This window comes from Pseudonaja textilis, chromosome Z, assembly GCF_049901715.1.
Source record: "Pseudonaja textilis isolate UNSWEBS1 chromosome Z, rPseTex1.2, whole genome shotgun sequence".
In the NCBI taxonomy this organism is placed as follows: Eukaryota; Metazoa; Chordata; class Lepidosauria; order Squamata; family Elapidae; genus Pseudonaja; species Pseudonaja textilis.
The window spans coordinates 133284671-133302965 of record NC_142008.1 but is presented as its reverse complement, the minus strand read 5'-3'; the positions used below and the strand labels follow the sequence as shown (position 1 = coordinate 133302965).

Sequence of the window (18295 nt, the reverse complement as noted above, 5' to 3'; positions counted from 1 at the left end):
TTGTTCCATATAGCACCGATCTTGAGAGCCCTTTCAAGCTTCCTCTTTCAACTCTATATTCAAAATGGACAGTGCAGGTGTACCTGGGCCAGTCACTCATTCTCTCAGCCCAATTCATCTCACAGGGTTGGTACCAAAGATGGTAACTGAGATCAGATGAATTAATATTACAGTTCACAAATTGCATTCCAAGCAGTAAGACAATGTAATCAATCATAATTGTATGTTTTCTGGGGTTTCCACTATATTTTCAGTTGTAGTAACTTGATTTTAAATTGCAATGAAATTCATATCTCTGGAATTCATATTTGGTAAGGTGCCCCAAGTCTGCTGGAGGACCATCTTAAGGCATTTCATAAAATAAATAAATTAATATCTAGTTTTTCTGAACAACTTTGCCATTGATTTACAAAAACATGCCATTCAAGATCATTATTCCAAAGGTTGCAGAAGTAAGATTAAGCAAGATTAAGCAGTATCAATGTATAACATTTCAAATATAGAAATAAGCTTAACTCTTTTTGACTTCCTTTGGTCACTTCCAAATAAGAGTTAATTAGCTCTATAGCTATGCTTTGCTATGAAACTATGTAATCAGGCTTAGTTTTTAGGGAGGAAAATAAGTGGGGGGAATTGTGCCTCTGCCTACCAGCATCCATCGGTATTCATCTGGCTAGTGTCCTGTCAGTGTGTGAGAGAGTTGAGGGCTGTTGGGAAACTGAAACATGGAAACTGAAACAGTATTTGCTGTATGAGCAAAGAGGAGACAGCAAGGAGCCTGGATATGGCTTAGCTCAACTGTTCCGTACTAAAGCTGGTTGCTGCTGTGAAACTAAAACGGAAACTCCTCTGCTTGTGTTTTACATTTGGAACAGATTTCTTTTCAGGTAGGGAGAGGAAGTAGAACTCCTTAGAGTCAGAGCGTGTTAATAATGATATATGAAATACTAATGCTCTGATAGCCTTTTTGAAAAATCCTTTCTTAGTGAGCACCTAGAAGCCAAGAGAAACATATGTGCCAAATTTCAAGTTTGTAGGCTTTACAGTTCTGGAGATTTTATGATGATGCGTGAGTGGTATTTCGCTTTTATATATATATATAGATTTGGAACCAAACTCCAACTTCTAGGAAATCACCAACATGTAACAGGATTAATTCTTTCTCTTGTAACTGGAGAACTGCGGCAAATACTTAAAGATGCAATCTTTTTCCATCCTCTTTCATTCTCCATTCCGACATAAATACAGACTTTTATTAGACTGATGCCTTTACATTTTTTAACATCTGATCCAATTGTCCCAGACTGTTCAGAAATTGTCTATCAATTCATGTGTACCATAGTGGCAATGGCAGTCCAATGTATACTTTTAAAACATCAAATTAGGGAAAAGTTATTTAGCTGGATTAGTGAATAAGTCATCTTGAGTTATTTATACTGTATTTTATTTCTTAGTTTTTGTTATCCTGCCTTTATTACTTTTATAAATAATTCAAGGTGAAAAACATACATAATACTCCTTCTTCCTCCTGTTTCTTTCCCATAACAACCCAGTGAGGTGGGCAGGGCTGAGAGAGAATAACTGGTCCAAAATCACCCAGATGGTTTTCGAGTTTAAGACAGGATTAGAACTCACAGCCTCCTGGTTTTTAGCTTGGTGCCTTAACTACTATACCAAACTAACTATCTAATATACATTTTTTGGCTCCCTGGCCCAACCCAATGTAGGTTTCTTGCTACATACATCTAATTTTGCACCTAAGGCCAAGTATTCAAACTCTAAATTTCAGGAACTTATTCTTAGATTCAGCATTACATGTGTGTTTGGGTTTACATATGTTTGTACATTAAGAAGAAAAGAGAGGTTCTTCCTTCCAGCAACTTTAGTCAAAATAATGGCCTAGATTTTTAGCTTGAATTGAATCAAACAATCAAGCAAAGATGGAAGAAAAATGAATAAGAAAATCAGGGGTATTTCTGCCTTGCAGTCATCTTGAAAGTTCATTGTATCTTTTCACCAAATGTCAGCTGCTGTTTTTCCGATTTCCCAGATCTTTCCTTTCCCTATTACTTTGGAGTTGCAAAAGTATCTTTCTTAATGCTCATATGAAACACAGGATGCAAGGGGGAGTTCCTGCCCCTCTCCCCGCAAAAAAAGTTTCTCCTTTGAGAAGCATTTATATTTCTTAATTTCGTCCGCTTTTTATTTTGCCTTGACCTTTTTCACTGTAACAGTTTTGGCTACCAGAATTTAAAAAGAAAAAAGAAGCTTCAGTTGTATTTGTTCTATTTTATTGTGCATTGTTCCAGGCTTTCTTTAATAAATGATCTTGATTTTTACCTTTAACATTTATTTATGTTATCTTAGTGTTTTATTTTGTTATATTATGGCTACTGTAACAAGACAAGGTACATATATAAAATCAATGCCTCTAGCATCTAATTTGTGGTGCGTAACCTTTTGCAGAATGCCACCATCCAGATGCAGAAAGATATTTCGGTATTAACAAGCTTGAATAAGCCCCAGGTTAGCAGAGGTCCACTTATAATTCAGTAGACTCTCTAGTCCTAGACTACTGGTAAACAAGACGAAATGGAAAATCAAGGGGGTGAATGGAAGGAAAAAACGGAGGCTCCATGAAAGGGCAATTTCAAGACACCCTGAAATTATAAACTTAACATACCATGTAGTAACATTCTTTGGCAGATACAAATTGCTGTTGTCTTTCCTGTTAATTTTCTAACAGGAAAATGTATTTCCTGTTAGATAGATTAGATAGATAGATAGATAGATAGATAGATAGATAGATAGATAGATAGATAGGCAGGGTCTGTCACAATTGAATGGTCCTCAAGAGATTGGTTGTAAGTCAGGAACTACCTTTAAATCTTGGCTGCCAAATCAGTCAATGAACCAACAGAAAGAACTAGAAAATTTACAAGGACACCAAACATGAAAGCTTGAATTGCTAACAATTGTGAAAATAGTTCCATTTTTTTTAAAAAAGCAAAAGAATAAAAGAGTTAACATTTGATTTTAAATTTATGCCTGCTGGATGGAGGACGTGGACCAAATGGAAGACATATTCTCCTTTTGCTGTATGTTCAGTAACTTGTAGTTATCCCACGTTACTCAACACAACCAGAGCTGGAATTTAAGAAAAGTCCAATTAAACCCAGGTAACTTTGTTACAATCCAGGATGGATCCAATCTTTCTTATTATCTATCAGTTTCTGTGTTTATATTTATGATATGTTAACAAGAAATCATACAAAATAAAATTGAATTTATTTTCAGAGTGAGAAAGAAACTACCAGTATACAATTGTTATGTATAGATACATATATTGTATATAACACATATTTAACATGCATTTATCATTATTTAAACTTCAGTCTATTCCATATTTTTCATTTGCTTCACTCAATGTTTCTTCCAATTCTTGTAGATGTGTGCCCGTAATGATGAATCTATGAAATGTGTGCAACATTTTGGGTGACATATCAGTGTTCAACAACACCCAACAACAACTAATCTTGAAAGCACACCCTGTTTTCATGTGATATTTGGAGGCTGCTGAAAGCCGGATATGGCTTCCTAGCCTCAAACCTAAGCATGGATATTTTCCAATGAAACGGACCGAGGCAGGAAGATCATTTCATTATGATTTGTTCAAAGTGCTCTGATTAAAAAGGATTCCTCTCATTCAAAGAGAGCCTCTCGATTCTCAGCTTAAATTCTATTTCATTGTTAACACATTAAAGAAAATATATGAAAAGTTGATTGGACAGGACAAAAGTAACTTCCCCTTTGCATGTAGTCAAACACGTTACATATAAGTCTATTTAAATGAGGTCTGATGAAAGCAAGGGCATTTAAGATGTTAATGAGGAAAAAAGTCATAGGTTTGTTTGGAGTTCACAGAGAGAGACAAACCAAAGTGGTCCTCTACTTAGAGTTCATGTAGTGACTGTTTGAAATGGCACTGAAAAAGGTGAATTATGACCATTTTTCACACTTATGACTATTGCATAATCTCCATGGTCACGTGATTTACATTTGGATGCTTGGCAACTTGCAGAGAAAGGATGGAGCAGAAAAAGGCTGTGGATGAACTAAAACAGGAGTCTCCAACCTTGGCAACTTTAAGATTTGTTGACTTCAACTCTCAAATTTTTTCAGCCAGCCAATCTGTATGAGAAACTCTGGGAGTTGAAGTTCACAAGTCATAAAATTGCCAAGATTGGAGACCCCCTGAACTAGAGCTACCAATTAAAGGTAGTCCTCCACTTACATCAGTTCATTTAGTGACCGGTTGAAGTTACAATGGCACTGAAAAAAGTGACATGATTGTTTTTCACACCTAAGATGTTTCAGTACCCCCATGGACACCTTATTTACATTCAGATGCTGGACGACTGGCACATATTTATGATGGCTGCAGTATTCCAAGGTCATGTGATCAACTTTTGCAATTTTCTAATAAGCAAAAACAATGGGAAAACCAGATTTACTTAAAAACTTTGTTACTAACTTAACAACTGCTGTGATTCACTAAACAAGTGTGGTAAAAAAAAAGTTGTAAAATGGACCAAAACTCACTTAACAAATTTCTCACTTAACAACATAAATTTTGGTGCTCAATTGTGGTCCTAAATTGAGGATTACCTATACCAGTTAACATTAACAAACTTTCTCTTACAAAAGACAAACTCCAGACATCCTGTCCTATCAGTCTAGGGATGTTAAAAGCTATCAATTAATCCATAAACAGTTTTCTACATCACAGCCTGAAATGGTTTGATCATTTAAAAAAGAGAAAAATAAGTCAAAGTAAAATGCAAAATAAGCCTATTAGTTAGCAAATAAAACAATACTACGAAGTCTATGTTGTGTGGTACTACAAAGTCCATGTTGTGTGACCCTCACTGCAGAGCCTGTGCAAGAACAGTGTGTGCAAGAACACGTAGTTTGGGGAGAAAACACATAGTCATGGAAGAGCATTCTCTGAAACTGTTTGAAGAACCAAGGCCTTGAGCCATCACGAGTAGGCCTCAGGGGCTTGTCAGAAGGAGGACACCATCTAAAGGTAAGCGATATATAGCAGATCCTGGGGAGCACTGGGTTTGAAGATCTCAAGTTGGAATTAGGAAAGTTGTTAAAGGAATGGCTGAGGCGGAAAGTTGCAGCTGCAATGAGTGTAACAAGACCAGTAATGAATGGTGGGACATATTGTTGTCCTCAATTCAGGTCTGAGGCTGGGGCTGAAGCCAATGGAGAATACCAGACACAAGGAGCAGGTTTTGTTTCCTTTTATTGAAGCGCTCCAAGAAAAGGGGTCTTGGCTAGAAAATAGAATTAAGGAACCCCAAACAATAGAATTAAGAGAGCATTATACATTTTCACTAAAGCAAAAGGCAGGGTATATAAAACAATCTAATAAACATTTTAGTAATGATATAACTATTGTCCTATTGGTCTCCAGCCATCCCTATTCCTAGCCTTGGCTAATGAGTGCCCCAGGAGTTATTTAATACACATTATATTTGCTCCGGACCATCTCTATTCCTAATGTCTAGCTGAGGTCTGCAAGATGTCTAACTCTTCGTTACAGCTTTCTAGCCACTTAGAATTGAAGTGTTACATATGCATATTCCCTGTGTTTCCTTTTAGCAGACAGCCCATAAGCAACAAGAAAGTTACAAGAAATGTGCAAGTTAGAAGGACACCTTGGAAGGATGCTAGCTAGCTAAGGGGCACGTAGATATATAACTCTGGTGACCTCATGATAATAGTAAATCGCTTTTGGTGAGAAAGCTTATTAGCATATGCATGAAATGTGTGAAGAAGGAGGTAAAGCAAAAGAAACCAACCAAAAGAAACATGCGTCAAGGAACCAATGATTGATTCTTAGGGTGTTAACTTCCTTAATCATAGCTGTATAAAATTTGTATTTGTGCATTGTTCAAAGATCTTGGCTCCTTTAACTGCTAAGACCCTTTTGCTGAAGGACTCCAATAAAAGAAGCTAAAAATGCCATTCCTTGTGTCTGGTGGTCCTTATTGGCTTTGGTGCCAGGCTAGGATCCATTTTGGGAACAACAGGTTGTGGGGGCAATTGTGTATGCACCTTATGGAACAGCACAAGACAGCCTTTTTATGTGTAGTAATGGCGCTAGGCCAGAAGTCGAGGCCCTAGCCTCCGTGCTATTGCCAAGTGCCACTATTCAGGGTGACCTACACGTGGGGCATTAGAAAATCATTTCTTGTGTGTATGTGCGTGTATGTGTCTGTGTGTGTGTGTGTGTGAGAGGGGGGGGGCGGGGTCAGGAGAGTCAAGTTAGGCATTTTGCGAATTTTTGACACACCAAGCCCAAAAGGTTCACTTACATTTTGCAGCATGGAAAAGGCCTCACAGCCAATCTGCATTTTGGTGCTGCATCTCCGAGAATCTCATTTCTGATCTCCTCAGGCAAAATATATACAAAGTTATATCTATGTGTGGAGCAATTACAAATGTTTCTCTTATGCTGATACAGAAATATGCCTCAAAATCATATGCAGAAATGATATTTCTGTTGAGACTCAGAGCAATTTATTAATTTCCCTGCCTACCCGTCCAACGTCACCTTTGATTTTAAAATCAGGATACTGAAAATAAATTGCTTGTCAGGAATGCATTTCATCTTTTCTGTCCCATGTCTGCACAGAGTTTGCAATGTTATTTTTAGCAAGAGTTTCTTGTTTAATTGTCTAATTTATTTTCCCTGTTCATCCCCACTTCCTTTTCTACTCCTGTTGCTTCCATGAATGAAAAGCTTTGTTTGGAAGCTTCTCAGAAATCCATTTGTTGCATCTCTGAAAAAAGTCATAGCTATTGATGATAACCCCAAAGTGGCAAAGTTTTCCAGGAATTACATTTTACTCCATTCCAATTGCATTCTGTTTTCTCTGTCTCTTTTAACTCATTATGAATTCATCCATTGCCCATGGCTGGGAATATTTAGAGATATCAGCTTAGTGAAAACAGAGGATATCAGGCTGAGAAAGACTGTTTTGTTCTACAGGTAGTCCTTGACTTATAACAGTTCATTTATTGACCATTCAAAGTTACAATGACACTGAAAAAAGTAACATATGACCATTTTTCACACTTAACCGTTGCAGCATCCTCATGGTCACATTTGGATGCTTGACAAGGGATTCATATTTATGATGGTTGCAGTATCCCAAACTCATATGATTCCTTTTTGCGACTTTCTGATAAGCAAAGTCAATGGGGAAGCCAGATTAATTTAACAACCATGTTACTAATTTAAGAACTGCAGCGATTCACTTAATAAATAGGCTAAGAAAAGTCATAAATTCACTTAACAAATTTCTCACTTAGCAACATAAATTCTGGGCTCAATTGTGATCGTAGGTCAAGGATTACTTATTTGCCCATGAAGATCTGTGGTTTGCATTCCTCTTTCAACATTGCAATTATAAGGAAGAACTGGGTAATCTCTGATCTCTGCCCAAAACCAAAACAGCAAGAAGGAAAAAGCAAGGAAAAGCATAATTAGTCTCCAGCTGCGGTATCGGTGCTTTTCAGTTGTGTTGTAAGGTAAAACCAAAGGGAGTTATAACTACAAATATGGTTTTTTTCCTCTTTTTCTGACTGAGAATAGAACCCCATTCTGGAGCAATAAGGCCTCTTCAAGATATTCTGCTGCAATTGTGTGAGAGCTTTAGGCTTCAAATGTATTTTTTTCTTGTAGGTTTCCATCAAGTCATGTTTTATGTCTGGTAGACCATTAGATTATGTTTTCAGGGTTGTTGTTTTTTTTTTGGCAACCATGCAGAGATACTGTAATACATCATTGCTTAAATCCTTCAGATTGTTTTTTTTTAGTTCTCAGGCTAAAATTTCCTCATGATGTTCCCTCCAAGCATTAACAGCTTAGCCTTTTGTGGTCAGCTAAAGTTAACTGCAATTGTTCACCTATCCGAGCGTGCAGTTTATAAAAGTATTGATCTAAACACCAACTATAACCTACTTAGAAGCCAGAAGGGAAAGGCTTTGCTTTAATTTTATTATTATCAAATAATTGATCCTCTATGAAGGCCTTTTCACTGAAGGACATGGACTGCAATATATCCTCTTGGTCCAATGCAGGTTGGCAGAAAGACAATTTTTCTATTTCCTATTCTAGACCAAGACAAAATGTTTGGATCAAACTTTTATGCCTAAAGGAAGACTGGGATCTGGGTCTTCCCATTCTTACCTCAGCATCCTAACACTAAACCATATTGGATCTCAGTTTGTTTATATAGAAGAGATTATATTACATAAACAAAAAGTAAAAGATTTTGCAGCTTTCTCTCTCACACATTTTTTTCTCTCCCTCCCCTCCTTCCCTCTGTGAGCACACCTGATTTCTTGCAAAGGGCAATCCCTCTGTCTACAAGGAAAACAAACACACAAACACTGCCACCCGCTTAAAAATCAGCATCCATCTCTCCCTTGCAAAAACTCATTACATATTTGTGGGCATTTGTGCCCACACCCATATAAAACCTTACATGCGTACAATATTCCCCTACCAGAACAGGAACTTGCAATCTGCAGCTGAGTACCCTGCTTCCTTCCCATGCTCCTCATCCAGTGCTCCCAACCTTCACTGAATCCTCCCACCTCGCAGCCTCACGTATCCCGTCAGAAACCTTTCCCCACTCCCTTTCTCCATCCCAACCCCGCCCCTTCATCCCCACCCCTTCCCCCCTGCCTGGGGAGGAGGCGCTGCCTTTGTTCCGCCAAGGGTTAACCTGGATTGTGTCTGTCACCCAGTTGCCCGGATGCTGATGTAAGGGGAGAGCTCGAGAGATCCCTTCAGATTGCAGTGAGAGGAGGCGAAGGACCAGCCTGGGAGAACAGCCTTGCCAGCAACATCCTTCATCCACAGCATCGGCTGGACCAGCTGAATGATGCTGGTACCCGGGCTGTAGCATTCCTCCTCCTCCTCCTCTACCCTCCCTTTCCTGATGCCGAGAGCATCCCCCTCCTTCTAAACCCATCAGGATGCCGGCCTTGGTATTGTCCCGATAGGGGGGCGCTGGGGGGGCCTCGCCTCGCCTTGCTGTACCCCTTCCCATCCCACCACCTCCTGTTTCTGATTGTTGCTCAGAAGGGCGACAAACAAAAGCCATGTCCGGTGGCAAAGAAGCAGGTGGGGTCCACCCCTACCAGTCGCAACAGAGCCAGCAACATGCTCAGTATGTGGGGCCCTATCGGCTGGAGAAGACTCTGGGGAAAGGGCAGACCGGTGAGTCTCTGGCAGATTTGGAAGCGAGGGTCAGGAAAGAGAGCACCAGTTCCATGGGGTGGGCATGGTATGAGTAGCTCAACAGCTGAAAAAATTGCCTTCATCTTGGCCTCGGGTGTATCTAAAGACAGAGGCGAATGAAGGAACATCTGGGGTGTTTTGACCAAACGGTCCAGGTTAATTTGGCCTGCTGGGAGGAATAAAAATGTGAGGTTGTAGGTGAGTGGAACTGTTGATCCTATGGCAGCCTAAAGGTGGGATTGAAAGGGTGGGGGAGCATAGGGCTCCACTGGAAATTCATTTGGGGTTTGTGGGGTGAAGGTGTTCAGAGAAGGTTCCTTTCCTAGAGGTTTTTTGGGGGAAAGGGAAGTAAATGGGTACTCTGCTTAGGGCAAACAGCTTTTTGGTAGGTACGTAGGCATGGGGTGGGGTTTGGGGGATATCACTGGAGATGTTGAGGTGCTGGGAGGGGGCTCTCAGGAGAGAGATAATGTTAATCTTATTTGTGCTGGAGTGTAGTTAGAGGAGAGCATCAAATATTTCCCCTGTTCAAGTGTATTTGGCATGCTCATAACCTGCAAGAAATAACATTGTAATAGTAAAAAAAGGCATAGGTTTTTAAAAGGCCACAACTATATTACTACTTAGCTGGAAGTGTCGCTAGATTTCCTCGAAGACACAGTGTGTACATAGTCACAGAGAGATGTATGTTCTATGTCTTTGTAAGAGGGGTGTGTGTGTGTGTGTGTGTGTGTGTGTGTGTGTGTGCGTGTAGCATAACCACTTAAACAGAGAAGGGAAGGTAAGCCATGGATTTCATGGCTGGGTCACTTTTAAGTCTGCTTTCCAGACTGCTTTGCCAGGCAATTGGGGCCTAAAGGAGAAGGTGTCAGAAGTGCAGCTGATGCTTTAAAAAAAAAAAAAACCCAAAAAATCATTGCTGCAATGACCAGGCTTGGTTGGGGAGGAAGAAAAACCCAAAAACGGGGAAGGAGAACCCAGCACGCAGATCTAGGCTAGAAAAATAATGGATGTGGACCTAGACATCCCGATCTGTTTGCTCTCCATCTCTGTCCTGTGGGGACTCTGGATCTGAGGACTGAAACTAGGGGTGGTGAAGACTGTTGTGGGAAGGCCTGTACATTTCTCTCCTCCACCACCTCTCCTCCTGCTGCAGCACTCCGTATGAATGGAACAGGGATTTTTTTCTTAAAAAAAAAAAAAAAAACTCTGCAGGGATGCTGATTCGACTGTGCGGTTTATACGATGGGCTTGGTTGCGAGAGCAACTGCTTAAATAAATGCCTGAGAATGGGTTTTATGGAAATCTGTCTTCTGTAGTTCCTTGTCTTCTTTCCTGGTCAGGCACTAGAGGGAAGACTGAAAGTGGGGGTGGAATCTATCCACCTCTCTGCAATGATGCAGGAAAACTCAGATCACAGGCCGCTCTCCCTGTCCTTTAATTTTTGTGTGTCTGTGGGTAGAATGAGCTTTGAGGCTTCAAAGAGCCGGGGGGGTGGGGGGGGGAGGTGGATTTCTGCAGTGGCCAAAAAAAAGAAAAAAGAAGAAGACATCCTGTCTTTAGAAGGGGCCGGGATACGTTTGCATATTTGCCAGTGTATGTGTGTGTGTGCATGTTTGGGAGTTGTTATTCTCTCCCCACCCCCAATCATTATAATAAAGTTCTGGAGCAGGTGGATAAAAAAACAAACAGAAGAGGCAGCAGGCAATAAGGAAGGGCCAATTTTGCTGAATAATCATTTCTTGACTGTGGCGGCAGGCAGTTTATACAAAGATGATTCAAGAATATTCCTATGAATGGGCAGATGGATGGATGTTGTTCTTGGCCTGGAGATGATGGGGAGCGGGGAGCGGGGGGCGGGGGGGGGGCAGGGGTAGAGACCAGGTTGTTTCTAATAGCCCAGAAACTGGGAAGCAATTGGGGAACATAGTAGGGCAAATGGATGCCTCGTCCAGAGAACAGAGAACTTAAGGTTCTTTTATCTCTGATGATATTGGCATGGATTCCCACCTATTTATTTCCATGTCTTAAGGAGTTGAATATTCGGTAGGGAAGAAGATGGATAGGCAATAAGTAAAGCTCACAAACAAGAGACATGCCCAAGGTCATCAAGGAACTCTTGGTAGCAGAGATACAAATAAACAGTGGTAGATATTTCAGTGTCTCCATGATGACCCTGTTTAGTTTTGTTTTTCAATCCGGTAGCCAAGCTAAGCTGGGATGGTCCAGCTGGACCTGGGGTGTATGATGAATGGCCTGTCAGCTTGCGCAATGAAGAATCATTCAGATATGGAGAAAACCGTTTTGCAAACTTTGCAAAAGAATCTGTGTATGATATGGGTGGTAAGCATGGCTACGCTGAAAAAGTTGTTCTAAAATTATGGAAATATTCCAATAGTAACCAGAAACCTCACTTATTTTTGCAATTAGAATCCCTTAAGTAGGTTTGTTGCATGCAGGGATGCAGCTGGTAGCTTACTGATCTTGGATTTAGGAAATCTATTAGTTATGAAACCACAGTAGATGAGATTGCTATGGAAGTCAGTCACACTTCGGTCCTATTGAAATCAGTGGGAGCCCATGTTATTAGTTACTTCACTTTTTAGTACTTTAGAGAAAGCAATAGACCAGGTTGTTAGCCTTTGTCATACCCATGTCACATACAGCATTCCTACCAATGATAAGGATTATAGAGTTAGAGCTCATACTTACCAATCTATCACAAGTGCAACAAATCTTAAATTAAACTTATCCTGAGCATGCTCAAATTGTTCTGCGTAAGCTAGGATCTTTAATTAAAACATTACTTTACAAGCCAACATATTGCCATATCCACAAGCATGAACTGAAAACACACACTTGGGGATGCCAACAACATGCAAAATGTTGTCAGTTCTGGATTTCACCAGAACTAAAGCATGAATGATGATACTGGAGCAGAACAAGTGGATATGTATCAGGAAAATTTGGTGGTCTAAGGGATAGTTGCTAGACGTGGTTTTGAAATTCTTTGTTCCTCACTCCAACCTAGAAGTAAAATTTATTTCTTGCACAGAATATGCTTCCCAGCTATGGTTATTTCCCATGGATTTTTAAGCTATATGTGTATGTTCACGTGCTTTGGAAAAAAATAATAATGACCAAGTTAGGTCCCTCTTATTTATAAATTTAGGTTGGAGAGACACTAATAAAGCTAAAAAAATGGCTCTAAGTCTTCGTGTTAGGAAACTTTTTTTTTGCCCTAAAAATAGAACATGGAGATTTCTCTACCATCCTCAAACTTTTATTAAAATTTGATAAGGTTACTTAAAGCTATTTAAATGGGAATCTATCATATGGGAAAATGGCTGAATTAGCTCACTGATTTTTTCTGAGATATACTCTGTACCTAGTAAGAATCTATGGAGATTCTCAATCATCCAAGTCATGGTTGTCCCAAAAGTGCTTTTCAAAAGGCAACTGGACACATTTCACTTCTCATCCAACAAGCTGATAGAACTGAAGAAGCTTCTTGGATGAGAAGTGAAATGTTTTCAAGAAAAAAAAAAAAGTTCAGTTGCTTTTTAAAAAAACACGTTTAGGACATACAACTAAATAGTCTCTTCACTTTTATTATTTATTTATTTAAAATATTTATGTGGTTGCTTATCATAAAACTGGATTCCAAGAAGTCACACGGCTGTTATATAAAACAATATCGAACAAAGAATAAAATCAAATGGACAAAAACCCCTCAATAAAATTAGTCTTAATTTTCCTTCCATCAGTGTTTGCGGGAAATATATTGTTTGACTCACCATAAAATGTTCTGATTTGTTCTATTGATATATTTATTTGTTATATCCCATGTTTCCTGTAAGAGCTATGGTCCTCTTTTACCTCTTTATTTTACTTTCTCTACAACACTGTCAAGATATCTTAAACTAGGATGATACCTGGCCCGAGTCAGCAATTAACTTCATCCTGGGGAGCTGGCCTCTAAGTCCTATGAATCCTATTCCACCATTTTTGATTTACATTCTGCCTTTCAATCATAAGACCTTCAAGGTGGCATTTATAAGGTCATTCTTTATTCTTTTCCTCACAGCGACAACTGTATAAAGTAGATTGTGCTGAGAAAAAGTGGACACTGTAGTTCCCAGTTGCCCACTGAGTCTATTGGGTGATGGAGGATTTCAGAGTGAACCTCCATGCTCCCAATCTAATCCTCTTATACCGGTTTGAAGTCTGGTTCTCTGTGTAACCAGCCTTGCAAATAATCTCACCAATATTATGTCACAAAATATATCAAGTCATGGAGTCCGATCTGCTAGGAATAGCCATTTTTTTTCCACTGTATCTCCTTCTGGCAAATTGCAATCTGCCCCACACCTCCCTTTCCTCTGATTGCTTCTTGGAGAGGATGCTGGCATGCGGGTAGTTTCTGTGTATTATCCTTCAGGTTGAAACTCCAAACTCCAACCAAAATCTCACAAAGAACAGATGGGCCTTTTTTTTTTTAGATGTGCACAAGTGTGTAAATTATATAGGCTGGAATGGTGCAGAATTGGGCCATGATATTTCACATACAGTTGCTCTCAAAGGAAACTGTGAAAAGTATAGTGGACAATATGTTTGCCGGGTGGGGGTGGGGTGGGGGCTTGAACACTTCCTGCAGCCAAACATAGCTCAGAATTGATAAAGGAGAATATTTGTAGCTCAGGGTTGAAAATGGGGTCCTTGGGGCTCTCCGAGCTTGATTATTTTCTTGCAGATGTTTCATTACCCAAACTAGTTAGAAAACAACCAAGGTCCACCCGATAGCCCAATTATGTAATGTTCAATTCCCACCAACCCAGGAGATACTCCAATACACCCAACTACAAGGATGGGGAAAGCTAAGATTATAAAGACATCCTCAAGCTAAACTCTGATGACTTCATGAAGACAACCTTGTTATAGGACATGATTATCACCAGTTGTTTTGTTATGGTTGTTTTTACTTCCAAATGTCATTTATATTCCTAATAATTCCTGTAATTTCCCATCCAAGTACTAACTAAATCCAAGCCTGCTTAATTCCAGGTGCTTTTATAGGGACAGGATTTTATTAGGCCAACAGAAGTTGTATAAAATCCCTACAAACATTTGCTCTTCAAGTGTTTCGGTTCATTTTTGGCTGATTTTGGGGCCACTATATTACTAAATATAGGCTAGACAGAGTGATGGAAAGCCTAGAGATACCTAAATTGGGCTTAAAGTGTTCTTAGGACTCAAACTTGCTAAGAAGACAAATTCAGAAAATGGTGGTACATTTTGTTTTCCAAGGGATCAATTCCATCTGTTAAGTGAAAGTCATTTGATAAAATCAATTAAAGTTAATTCTCACATGGTCAAAAGTAAATTACAGTATCTAACACTATATCAGACTGTTACCAAAACAAATAACAGATGGAAACTATATATCCCACCCCAAAAGAATTGCTTCTATGTAAAGTAGGTGGGAGGAGTTATAAATAAAAGTCGTTTAGTAGAATTCATATTATGGCTTCTTATCTTTTGATAAACTTTGTATCAGAAGTTATTAAAAAGTTTTCCATGTACCCTAGAAACCCTCTCTGAGCAAAGCCAACCCATTATGGTTAACAAGAACCCAAACAGTAATAAGTCTGTAATGAATATAGGAAATAAAACTAACAGATGTTACCAAACATTGAAAATTTTTCTCTGTATAAATGCATGGGCATGAATGCTAAGGCATCATAGAGAAGCCCCCTTATTTCTTACACTGCAGGACTAAGACAACAAACGGCAAATTTAAAATATGCATTTACTTCTCATTTTCATTTGGTTTGGTTTGGTTTGAGAAATCCTGAGAAAAATTTCCTGAGCAAGTACGAATGTACATATAATTTAGTAGAGCCAGGTTAATGTTGTAGAGGTGTTCTCCAACAAGATACTGATCCTCTCCCCACTCCTCCATAAAATATACAGGCAGTCCTCAACTTATGGCCACAATTGAGCCCAAAATTTCTGATGTTAAGTGAGACATTTGTTAACTGAGTTTTGCCAGATTTTACAACCTTCCTTGCCTCAGTTGTTAAGTGAATTACTGTAATTGATAATTTAGTAACCCTGCCGTTAAGTGAATCTGGCTTCCCCATAGACTTTGCTTGCTGGGAGGTCACAAAAGGGGATCACATAACCTCCTTGGGACACAGCAACGGTCATAAGTATGAACCAGTTGCCAAGCATCTGAATTTTGATCACATGATCATGGGGATGCTGCAAAGGTTATAACTCTGAGAAATGGTCATGTCACTTTTTTCAATGCCGTATTAACTTTGAACGGTCACTAAATAAACTGTTGTAAATCGAGGACTACCTGTAATTTCAACTATTTTTTAAAAAACTTGTTACCATCTTTGAAGAAGTTGCTTTGGAAATAGCATACATTTCCATCATAAACATTTTCCAAACTCAGGTTCCCAGAATCATTGCAGTTGATTAGTGCCAATGTTGGAAACTTATCTCTTCACCTGGCAAACAGAATTAAAAATGCAACCATGAGAGAGAGGAGACCCATGGCTTCGGACAGGGCAAATCCCAGAATACATCTTCTGTTTCAGAGAAGGATGCCTGGCATAACCAATGAACCAATGAAACCTAAGGTTTAAAAAAGGTAAAGGAGTCCCTGCAGATTTTTACTCCACTAGTCATTGCTCATTTCCATTTCAAGGCCATTGAGCCAGCGCTGACTGAAGATGTATCCGCAGTCAGGATGTCATGGAGCACTGCAGGGGTGGGATTCTACAGGTTCGCACCTATTCGCTAGAACCGGTTGTTAACATTCTAAGCAGTTCGGAGAACCAGTTGTTAACAGAAATTACTGGCCTAATCCTGTAAGGAAGGCAGGAAGGAAACATTCTGGTGTTGCTTACAGAAACTGCCTCTCCGTTAACCCTTATTACATTCTTGGCAGGACTAGACTTCCTGTCTCTGGAACTTCTCTGGAGTTTTTTCCCCCTCCTTTGCTGGTACTTTGCTTGTGTGGAGTGACCATTCAAAGTTACAATGGCACTGAAAAAAGTGACTTATGAACATTTTTCACACTTACGACTGTTGCAGCAACCCCACAGTCACGAGAGGCCAGGTGAGGAGATCATGCCTTGATGTGAGTGATGTTGAGTTGGCCACGCCCAGCCAGTCACATGACCACCAAGCCATGCCCACCAACCAAGCCACGCCCACAGAACTGGTTGTTAAAAAATTTGAATCCCACCCCTGGAGCACTGTTACCACTGTTACCAAAGTGGTACCTATTTATCTACTTGCATTTGCATGCTTTCAAACCGCTAGGTTGACAAGAGCTGGGGCAAGGATGGGAACTCACCCTGTCGAGTGGCACTTGGGTCTCAAACCTGGACTGCCAGTTTCCAGCCAGTGTCTTAATCTCTGAGTGACTATGATTCCTAAAGACACTTTCAATACCACCACCAGAAGAGCTCCTCCTCTTATCAAACACCCGCATTAATAAATTTGGCAGTGGTGTCAATCTCCCTGTTGAGAGCACTAGGAGGAGGACGAAGCATTAGGTATGATCGCCCTCTTGAATTATTGAAAAAATAAATAAATGGGATATAAATAAATAGAATTATAGCAATAAAACCATAACAGTAAGAGTAATTCTTTGGAACTCCTTTAGTGCTTGCTGACTGAGTTTGGTGCATGCAAACATGGTTGCTGCTAATGCTGTACTGCTGGGAGAGCAGGGGACCACTGCAACTCTGCAATTCTTAGGAATCCGGGGCTATTCCTGGTAGTTTGGGGATGGTGACAGAAGCAGCGGCTTTCCACCTAAGTGAGTACAGCTGTACAGGTAAAACACACACACACACACACATACATACATACATACATATATATATATATATATATATATACATACACACACATACATACATACATACATACATACATACATGTATATGCATATGTATATGTATATCTATCTATCTATCTATCTATCTATCTATCTATCTATCTATCTATCTATCTATCTATCTATCTATAATCTATTAATAATACATTGAAAGACAAATAAGTTTTTCTGGGTTTTTTGAATAAAACAGCTAATATCTCTTTTAATTAACACAGTTCTGTAACAAGTAATAAAAGAAAAATTAATACAGAACCATGCATCAGAATTTGCAAAGTGATCCTTAGCAAGAAAGATAAGGGAGTTACAAAGATGAGCTTGTTTAAATTGATTAAATATTGAAAACTACGTTAATGGGATCTTGACCCCTTTCCTCTCTTTTCAGGTTTCATTAATAATATAGGTGGCCTTCATTATTTGTGGTGGCTCTGCTCCAGACTAACAACTACAGAACATAAAACCATAGATCATGAGACTGAAAAAAACATCTTACCGGCAGGGACATCTGCCATTTTTTACACATGCAGAAAATACACAAAAACTCATCTGACCACATCCTCTAAACACAACTCTGCCAAAACCCATTGCTGCATGAAATACTTTACCATAGATGAAGAGAACTGGTTTGCATGCACTTGTTTAATTTTATTTAACAATATTTTTAGCCTGCCTCAATCCAAAGTCAACTGCAAATACGCAAGGCTGATGAAGACTGCGTATCCTAATAAAAAGGTAAATATCTAATCCAGCCTCATCTTCCAACCTTATGGATGTGATAGCACCCTAATTTCCCCACATGCCAATGGTTGGGGGATCTGAGAGCTATAATCCAAAATTTGTTTGGAAGGGGAGGCTGTTTTAATGTGTTTACTTATGAAGACAGCAAAAAGCGCCAAAAGAATATTTAGGAAAAAGAACTCTTTCTGTCCTGATATTTGATTCTATGACCATTGCCTACAATAGCAATAGGATCATTTAAGCATTAAAAATTAAGCTCTCCCTTTATTTAAGCTGGGGGTGGGTTTGGCAGTGGTATGGAAGTGGATTGA

General features: G+C 39.4%; 1 protein-coding gene and 1 long non-coding RNA gene across 6 annotated transcripts in view; one reads left to right on the top strand and one right to left on the bottom strand.

Moving 5' to 3' along the window:
- Positions 1 to 2274: 2274 nt before the first annotated feature.
- On the bottom strand, positions 2275 to 8713 carry LOC148124419 (uncharacterized). 2 transcript variants are annotated; one of them, XR_015740336.1, is made up of 4 exons: positions 7435 to 8713; positions 6390 to 6463; positions 4364 to 4479; positions 2275 to 3147 (listed from the first exon to the last, which is right to left on the bottom strand). It is a non-coding gene; the product is annotated as an uncharacterized LOC148124419 (long non-coding RNA). The 2 variants fall into 2 exon arrangements; XR_015740335.1 differs by having other exon boundaries at positions 6390 to 6458; positions 8589 to 8710.
- A 116-nt stretch (positions 8714 to 8829) lies between these two features.
- Positions 8830 to 18295, top strand: part of BRSK1 (BR serine/threonine kinase 1) — a 54781-nt gene continuing 45315 nt past the window's right edge. For all 4 annotated transcript variants that reach the window (XM_087917720.1, XM_087917722.1, XM_026711874.2 and 1 more), the window contains exon 1: positions 8830 to 9307. In XM_087917720.1, coding sequence (XP_087773846.1) covers positions 9251 to 9307 — 57 coding nt within the window. In that variant the 5' untranslated portion in view covers positions 8830 to 9250. The remainder of the gene's footprint in view (positions 9308 to 18295) is intronic.